General features: G+C 57.6%; 1 protein-coding gene across 3 annotated transcripts in view; it reads right to left on the bottom strand.

The window, feature by feature from the left end:
- DNAJB5 (DnaJ heat shock protein family (Hsp40) member B5) overlaps positions 1-9,196 on the bottom strand; it is a 17,082-nt gene that overhangs the window by 3,144 nt on the left and 4,742 nt on the right. For 2 of the 3 annotated variants that reach the window (XM_014952552.1, XM_014952550.1), the window contains exons 2-3: positions 6,791-7,038; positions 3,548-4,146 (exon numbers count right to left, since the gene is read on the bottom strand). In XM_014952552.1, the coding sequence (XP_014808038.1) occupies positions 3,548-4,146; positions 6,791-7,001 (810 nt within the window). In that variant the 5' untranslated portion in view covers positions 7,002-7,038. Of the gene's footprint in view, positions 1-3,547; positions 4,147-6,790; positions 7,039-7,114; positions 7,281-9,196 lie in introns of those variants that run through there. The other variant, XM_014952551.1, reaches the window with a different exon arrangement.

Below are 9,196 nucleotides of genomic sequence, written 5' to 3'. Positions count from 1 at the left end.
GGGGGAGAGGGAGGGGGGTGCTGGGGGTACAGCCTCCAGCTTCCAGACAAGGGAGCTGGTGCAGGTTCACCCCTCCGAGCCAGGTCCTGGGGGGTCCCAACCCTCCCAAAACGGCCTGCAAAGGGAGGGGGGAGGATGCAGTTGCTATTTTTGGGGTAGATGGGGGGGAGGGGGGAAGATTTTTCGCATCCCCCTCCCCTGGAAAAGCCTCCGGTGGCACAGCAGCAACAGGCATCAGGAGAAACATCTCTTCTCTTGCTGACCGCTGGCTCATGGCCAATGGCTGTGGTTTCTGCAGCTGAGCCAGGGCTTTGCACCAGGGTGATCTCGCAGGGACCCGTGCCAGAGCCAGCTGGTGGGCTCCTGTGAGCAGAGAACAGGAGAGATGGGGCCATCTCCTTGCACAGCTCCTCCGCACGAGGGTCTCCTTCTGGGAAGGGTCTCCTCCAGGGATGAACTTTTCTGGCTGCAGGAGGATGTTCATCGCCAGCTCCATGAGAGCAGCAGGTGCTTGGCTGGACCTCCAGGAGTTTGGGCGGGGGGGAGCGAAGGAGGGTCTCCCTCCATCAATCCATTTCTGCCCCGTGCTCAGCCAAGGATGCTGGAACCCTGCTGCTTTGCCCATGCCCACCCTCCAGCACTGTGGAGGGCTGCAAGGGTCCACGAGTGACAGGGAAAGGACATCTCCAGCTACAAAAACGGGGAAGAGAAGAGGGAAGTCCCTATGGGAGCAGGTGGATGGGGCAAATGGAGGGACGGGAGCAGGAGCGGGCGGTAGGAGCGAAGGCAGACGGGGATCTTAATGTTTCCTCCCTGGAGCCAAGATGCGAGAATCTGAGGCGGCTGCTCCTCCGCCGTATGTCCCTGTTTTTCATTCTTCTTGCCCAACTTCGCTGGCATTTGGGAAGCCGGCTGCTGAAGTAACACCCGCAAGGGCGGGAGCTGCCCCCCTTATCCTAGAAAGAGGCTGGGCTTATCCCCGTGGGGATGAAGTCACCCCGGGTTTGGTGGCCCAGCGCCGCGCTGCCAGAGCAGAGCTCTATCTAGGTCAGAGCCGGGTCCTCCTCCGCTCCCAGCGAAGCCACCCCGGGGAGGGAGAGAGGGAGGGAGGGAGAGAGGGGGACGGGGACAAGGACGTTGCCACCGGCCGCGTCTCAGCCGGGCGCTGACGTGTGGGTGCTTCGAGGAAGGTGACGCCAGGTAAAGGATGCAAAGTGGGAGGCTGTGCCGAGGGCAGGCGTGCAGCAGCCAGGCAAGTTGCAAGCCCTCGCCAGCGGCGCTGCCTGAAGATCTGCCTCCCAGGAAGAGTGGAGGCATCCTTCCTCCCGCCCTCGGCCTCTCGCGGCGGCACACGCCTCTAATTTTAGGAAGGGACACTTCCCCGCAGTCCCTGGGGAAGCCCTCAGACACCTCTGGCTTCTGCAGCAGCAAGGTGGCAAACACCCTGTGGTGACCCAGCTGGAGGAAGGTGGCACCCAGAAGGGCTGGGAGGCCATCGCCTTCCCTGTGGGATGGAAGAGAAGTGGAGGAGGAGGAAGATGCTCTCCTGAGTGCCTCCAGCCCCCAGCACCAGGTGTCTTGCTCCCCATGGCAGCAAGGTGGTGGTGAGGGGGTCTCCAGGGTCCACCAGTCAGGTCACAGCACCCACTGCCTGCCAGCTTTGCCTGCTGGCACTGTGCCGTGGAAAAGGACTAAAGCTAGAGCTAAAAAGGGCAAGACTCACAGGGAAGAAGGGTGCAAGGAGAGCGCCCGAGGCTACGGCCATAGGCTCAGGTGACGGAGAGGTGCACCACGATGCGCTCCGTCACATACCGCGGTGGTGGCATAAGGAGCTGGGGATCTCCCAGCATCTGCTCGTGCTCCAGATCACTTAAGGTACTTCTCCTCATGGATGATAAAAGTAGCAAAGTATCACCCTGCCCTGTCAGGCAGCCAGCTGGCGACGGCAGCCGGGCCAGCAGCTCAGCACGTAGGATTTGCAGTGGGGGAGGACAGAGACCAGACAATCCAGCTCAAAAGGATGAGGAATCTGCCCAGACCAGCAGTTTTCCACATTGTGCCTGCATTGTCCAAACCAAACACCTTGCTCACGGAGATCACGGGTGCCCAGCTCTAGCACTTCTGGTGCAATAGCACGTGGGGCCAGAGAAGGTTTCTCCACTTGCTGCTCCAAGGGCAGCTCCAAGCGAGAGCCCCCTCCAGCCTGGAACACAGGGTAACGTTGTCTGGACATCAGCACAGACAGATCGGGGTTAATTTTACAGACGGGGGAAAGCACAGAAGGAAAGATCTGAGATATGGCACGCAGGGCTCCATAAATAAGGCAGCCTCTCCTGAGTATTTCTGGAGCGGCCGGGGGATCCAGCCACTGCAGGAATAAACCCCCTCGCTTTGCACTGCGAAGGAAATTCAACTCCTGAGCCTGTGGGTTAACTTGAGCTGCATTTGCTCCAGCAGCACCCAAGCTCTGCCCGACCCACGTGTCTGCCCCTTGCCCCCAGTACACCCGCCCACAGCCCCAGCTGGGACCCAGAGCCACCGCAAGGCTCTCCCAACCGGCTGGCAGGCTAACGAGCTCACGTTTCCCTGCCTCAGGTCTGGCCCATTGAGCTTATTTCTATTAAATGCATTTCAGAACATAAATCTGTCTTCAGAAAGGAGAAAAAAAAAAAAAAAGAAAAAAGACCCAGCTCATTAAGAAGACAGACAGCGTCTACAGTCTGAAAGGAACAGCAAATGGCAGCTGCCAAAAACGTCAATGTTAAATGCAGCTGCCAGCAGGGATTTATTAAAAGGTAGTTATCCAGCAGCAGCGCCGAACGGCACATCTTGTACTGGGGTAATCTCCCCTTCTTCTCCCACCTTCGCGCAGCTCCCTGGCTGTGATGCATCCAGCCCCGATGTGACCTCCAGGGCTGGCAGCCTGGATGCACTGGGGTTTGCTCACCGCCCCAATATTTCATTTATTTGGCTCTTTATCTCAGTTCCTTCATCAGAACCAAGGAACACAGCTGGATTTGGCTAAAGCTTGCTCTGGAGAGGGGGAAGGTACCACCTCTCTGCATGACCCTGCTCTCTGTCCGTGGGGAGAGGGTCCCCGCGCTATCCCGGACAGTAATTAAACCACAGCAGGCTCAACTACGAGAAGAAACAGGGAGCAGACTCATGCCAGCCAACTTGGGCTTTCCCTTGTTCCTACGGAGGATCTGGGCTCCCTTCCACATGTGAATACCCTACGCTAAAATAGAAGGACAAGACATATGGGGAAGGGAGAAAATGGGTAAATACCACCTGTATTGGCGCAAGAAGCAAGGCGCGTTCAGCAGGGACCACAGCCACCCATGTCCTACTCCCAGCATGGAGCTTGAGCACCTCCAAAAAACTAACCACAAGTTGGCCCCTGCAGCTCCCCTCTGCAGAGGTCTTTGCTCACGTCTCTCGCGACCTACCTGGTCCTTCTTCATTGGCACAGGACAAGGACTGACTCCCATCTTGGCCACCACCCAGCACCACCTCCCACCCCATGGGATCTCCCACCCATACCCACCTCTTTAAGACTGATGTTTGCCGTGTAGACCACATTCGTCCCATCCCTCTTGAAGTGTGAGTGAGGCTTGTCCTTGAGGATGAAGACAATGTCGGCAGGGATGTTGTCCGGGGTGGCGTCCCCTTCTTTGGGGAATGTGATTTTGGTTCCCTCCTTCCAACCCCGTTTGATGACAATATTTAGGATCTTGTCCTCAGTCCGCATGGTCCGGCCATCAGCGTTGAGCCTTCTGCGGGTGATCTTCATCCTCTTGGTGGAGCCATGGTAGATCTCTTCCAGGGACACCTTGAGCTCATGGATAACGGGTGGGTCTTGGACCTTCCTCCGTGTGTGCAGGGACTCTTGGTGCCGCCGGTGAACCCCGTTAATGCCATTGAAGCCAAACCTACCGAAGGCACTGAAAGGGTCGTCATCGTCATCGATATCCATGTCTTCCTGGTCAAAGCCATTGAAGATCCGGGAGCGGCTGCTAGCGAAGAAGATGTCAAAAGGGTTGGAGCCTCCAAAGAAGGATGCGAAGGTGGCATGAGGGTCTCCGTGGAAGGTGTAGTGGAAAGTGTTCCCTGAGCCTCCTGAAGAGCCACCTCCAGTTTTGAGACCTGCAAGAGAAGGGCGAAGATGAGACATCAGTGCTCCCCTACCACTGGGCGTCGCGCTGGGACCGCACTTTCCAGGTAGGAGTGTGGTTTCTGCTGGCTTCAGGTGGCCTTTTCAGCATCTTCTAGGGGTGCAGGTCACCCCCTCCAGCCCAGCCACCTGCAAAGAATGTGGGAAAGGAAGGCACCACTGTGGGAAACTAATGGAAGATTGGTGAGGAGGACTGTAAATAGGCTCAACTGACTTGCATGTGGGGTGCTGGAAAACACATCTATCACACTTAAGTGTTGCTGAGTTTTGTGTGCTCAACAAGTAGAACACCTGCACTTAGATAACACAGGCCTGGGATGGACTCAGGGGCACCTTATCAAATACACCTGGGATTCTTGCCCTGCTGCTGAAGAAATCAAAGCACAGCAGAAAACTGCCTGCCAGAAGCCTTGAAATACAGGCCCAAGCAGCAAGTGGGAGCTCCCTCGCTCCCTCACTCCCTTGCTAACAAGGACTCTCTTGCTAATAAGAACTCTCGCTCCCCAGTGCCTGTGTCCCCTGATTGCCTGCCTCTGCCCGGGTGCTGCTTCAGAGGTTCCTGGATCCATGAGGTATTGAGATTAAATTGTTCTTTGCCCTTAATCCGTGGTTTTTGTGGTTGTTCCTGCGTCCTGCCTGCATCGGCTCACACAACCACCCCAAACCATAACACACAGTCCTGCCCCTGCATCCAGCAAGTTGCACATCCATTCAGGTTTTGTCCCTGCTATGCCTACTGAAGTGCTTCTTTTGGTTCTCTCCACCTAACTCACGGTCTTTTCATTTAAAATGTTTCCAGCCCAGCCCATCTCCGTTTTTCCCTTCTGCCCCAATAGCTGGGCTGCACCGAGGGCCACGGTCCAGAAGCATCATGTTCTGCAGGTGAGAACAGGCTTTGAGGCCAGCGAGCGGCTGTGCCTCTGGGTGGCAGAGCAGGTGGAGGCCAGCAGACCTCCAGGTCGGGACACGGCTCCTTCTACACACACTGCACAAAATGCCAGGTAAGCTCAAGGCTTGGACATTTCGGCAACCATTCCCATGGGAAAGTGCCCTGCCAGGTCCTGGGCTGAGCCTTACGTCACTGCAACCCCCACAAAGCTCCCAACAGCCAAGACCCACGACAAGTGGCCCCCCAAAGAGGGCATACACCCTCTGTGAGGCTATTTTTGACCAGGAGAGGCCAGGAAGGGTTAAGCCAAGGACTATTTTCAGGGCAGGTCAGTGACAGTGAAGGGCTATTTCTGACAGGCTGTCCCTCCTGCCAGCCACCCATTGCTCCCCACCCTGGGCAGAGATAGAAGGGGGACAAGCACAGAGTGGGCAAGTCTGGGGGGTCTCTTTTCTGATTGATGAAGTTAATATTCTCACGGGGTTAAAGGAAAGGAAAGGGGGCTTTCACTTCACCTTGCTCACCCACACATGTGGGACCCAGAAGGTCCTTGAAATACTGATCCCCATGGCATGTTGCTCCATTAAAAAAAAAAGGTGTATGATGGGAAATAATAGGTGTTGGGTTCCATGGGCCATAACTGACCCGGCAGAGTTTGGCTCTGCTGGGGCTCCCCATCCTGCTGCAATGAGGGGTCGATTTCACCAAACCCCTGGCAAGCCCCTGTCCCTAACAGACTGTACAGCCAGGAGGTTTCACCTTTAATCCCGTGACGCCAGTCCCAGCCGGGTCTGATTTCGGGTGCCTGTGGGGAAAGGCTGGTTTCCCAACTTGAGGCAGCCTCTTCTCACTTTACAGGGTGGCAAATCACGGTGCCCTGTGCATCCATCACAGCCCTGACATAACTTAACGGGTCGAGAATTAACCCACCACCGGTTAATTCTGCCGGTGGCTCGTTAGGGGATGCACCTGCCCGCTGGCCCCACGAGAGGGGCTGCCTCTTCCACCAGGCAGCCTGCTCCTGCCAGACCTCCTGCTCTTTTAAGCACCCAAGCCCTGGGCTGATTAATGCAGATGCTATTCGGCGCTCTCCTCGAATGGGGTTGCGCTCTTCCATCTTCGACTAATAAGGCCGCCTGCGGTGGAGCCTGCTCTCCTCCTCCTCCTCCTCCTCCTCCTCCTCCTCCCGTGCCAACCACCAGACAACAGCAGCCGCTTGGTTTCAAAACAAGGACCTATTACTTAAATTGGGAAAAGCTTTGAATCCTGTAGGTCAGCCCGTACCGGGGAGGACAGCAGGACCAGCGCCCAAGTGCGGGGGTGGGGGGAAACGTGAGCGAAAGCAGTACTTCTATGCTGGGATATTTAGGTCAATTAAAGGGCTGCTCGCTAATTACCCCAGGTATGACCCAGGAGGTGAGCTCCTTCCACCTCCACCATCTCAGCCGGCTCCTGGGAGTTTGGGAAGGAGGGCAGGGAGAGCCCGGCCATCCCAGGAAGCAGGGTGGCAGGCTGGAAAAGCGGAGCAGCCCAGGGAAAAGCGGGTCGAGAGGCAATTTCTGGCATCAGCAAAGCCTTTGCCCTCCCCACTTTTGTGGCTATTAGCCCTGTTTTGGGGTCAGGCATGAACCACAGGGACACCTCCATGCAAAAACACTCCCTTGCCTATAAAAAAAGGTTTTGACCCCACACCCCTCCCTCCAAGCGGAGGGTGCTCATCCCCTTACCTTCCTCCCCATACTGGTCGTAAACAGCTCGTTTCTTGGGGTCACTCAGGACATCGTAAGCCTCCGCAATCTCCTTGAACTTCTCCTCGGCGTTGGGGTCTTTATTCTTATCGGGGTGATACTTCAGGGCCATTTTCCGATAGGCTTTCTTGATCTCATCCTCGTTGGCGCCGGACTGGATGCCCAAAATCTTGTAATAGTCCTTGCCCATGACGGCGGCGACGCTGCCGGGAGCCGAGTATTTATTCCTGAAAGGAGAAAGACAGCTCTCCGTCAGGCGAGTGTCACAACCGGGGCCACCGGGGGAAGGGGACCGGCACGCACTTATCGCGGAGCCGGTGCTCCCTGCGTCCCACCGGCCAGCAGCACCACAGCCACCTCAAGTCCACGCTTCCCAACGGAGGTCAGAGCCCCGGCACCAGGACCTGCCCGGGCTCCGGTTTTACCCCACCAAACCCCACGGCGGGGACGGGGAGACTCATCTCCGAGGCTGACGGGGAGAGGGAGAGCCCAAGCCGGGGCACGGTGTTATTATAGGGGACACGCCACTGCTAACGTCAGGCCAGGGCCACATCCCCGTCCCGTCCCCCTCCCCCGGGGCTGAGCCAGGAGGGCTGAGCTATGTCTAAATGTAGCCACTGGCCCCGTGTCCGTCCCCCTCCCCTGCTCCTCTCCCAGCCGGGGACCCGGGACCCAAGCCGGGGTGATGACAGCAGGTTTCTGGAGGCTGGAAGCGGCAGCAGGGACCATGCTGCTGCCTTCACCTTAAAGGAACTTCAAACATTTTGTTCCTGAAAGCAATTGGCATTCAGCTGGAGATAAGCGCCTCCGGTGTGTCAGAGCCGTAATTTGTATTTAGCGAAGAGAGAATGAAGCCGTTAGACAGAAACATCTTGTGATGGTGGGAGGGCTTTTTTTTTTTTTTCGGTTTCAAAAAAAAAAAAGAGGAAAAAAAAAATAAGCCTCACACTTTATAGCCTGACTTGCACTCCCCGAGAGCCCTCAACTACACCTCACAGCAAGCCAGAAGCCCAGGGCTCGCTCCCTCCGTCGCCGAGGCTCGAGCCATGCCTTACTAAGGCATGGAAAACCTGGTGGCCGTAACCCAAGGAAGGAAAAGGACAGGGCATTGATTCATCCCCCAGTCACGCCGCTGGAGTCACAGAGACACACAGGCAGCAGGCAGAGGAGATGGGGGAGGGCAGCTCCGCCGGGCAGAGGTCCGAGCGAGCCCCACACTTCTCCAAGGACACTTCCCGCTGCTTCTTGACCTTCGGTTACCCCACAACAAATTCCTGACACCCCCTCCCGCCCCCCTCCCTGAGCCTGGCTGGTCCCCCCTGGTGTCACACAGCACAGCTCAGTGCTCGCCGCTGGCTCTGCTCTTCTCCAGGACCCTCGCTGCTCTCTGCCAAGTCCTCCTGCTCACTGTCCTGTTCCCCAGGTTTCACCCCATCCTTGCTCCAAACACCCCTGGGCAGCCCCAGACCATCGTGCCCCTCCAGCAGATGGATTTCTGCATGGGGTGTGAGCCTTGGCCCTTTCCTTCATGATCAGACAAGTTACCAGACGTTCCCCCTGGCCCTGACTCTATCCATAAGCTCCCAGTGAAGGTCACAGAGGGACCCCCCCCGCCAACCCCAGCAGCTCAGTTGAGGGTGGCCAGGCACCCCCGGGTGCACTGAGCATCCATCTGGCATCCATCCCAAGCATCACAGAATGGTCAGAGTTGAAAGGGACCTTAAAGACCATCTCGTTCCAAACCCCCTGCCATGGCCAGGGACACCTCCCACCAGACCAGGTTGCTCAAAGCCCCATCTATCCAAGGCTTGCCTTGGGTCATGCCTCGGGCAATGGCCCCTCTGAGGCTGCTGTGGGGGCTGGGAAATCAGCCACCTCGATTCAAACCACCAATTTTTGCTCTTTTTTGCCCCAGTCAGGTCCTTTGCTGTAGGTGGGGAGGAGGACTAAGGCACCTTCTGAAGGACTCAGCGAGGGGAGACGGGGGCACCCGCGGACACGTGAGGCAGCCTGGAGGGTGGGGTGGGGGAGGCTCAGAGAAGGGGTGGGAGAAGGTCCCCGGGGGCGTAAAGAGCATCCGACAGCGTCTCCCGCGGCAGCTCCTGGATGCCAGCACGTTTCTGTACCAGCTCCTGCGCACACAGCCACCCAGCCCACGCAGGCACCGGGGGATGCTCCGTCCCCTGCCCACCTCCCCATCTGCCCTCCCCGCCGGGCCAGGGGGGGGCTGCAGGAGACCCCAGGGAAGCGATGGGAGAGGGGGTGTGAGAGGTAACCTGCCAATCCTCCCCCACCCACCCCACCAAAGGTTACCCCAACACCTCCACACCCCACGGAAGCATCTGGTGTGGGGTGGGGGCTCCCCATGACCATCCCCAGGATCTG

Source organism: Calidris pugnax, unplaced genomic scaffold (genome assembly GCF_001431845.1).
Source record: "Calidris pugnax isolate Ruff unplaced genomic scaffold, ASM143184v1 scaffold220, whole genome shotgun sequence".
Classification (NCBI taxonomy): domain Eukaryota; kingdom Metazoa; phylum Chordata; class Aves; order Charadriiformes; family Scolopacidae; genus Calidris; species Calidris pugnax.
The sequence above is the reverse complement of the archived record's forward strand: the minus strand, read 5'-3'. Positions and strand labels throughout refer to the sequence as shown.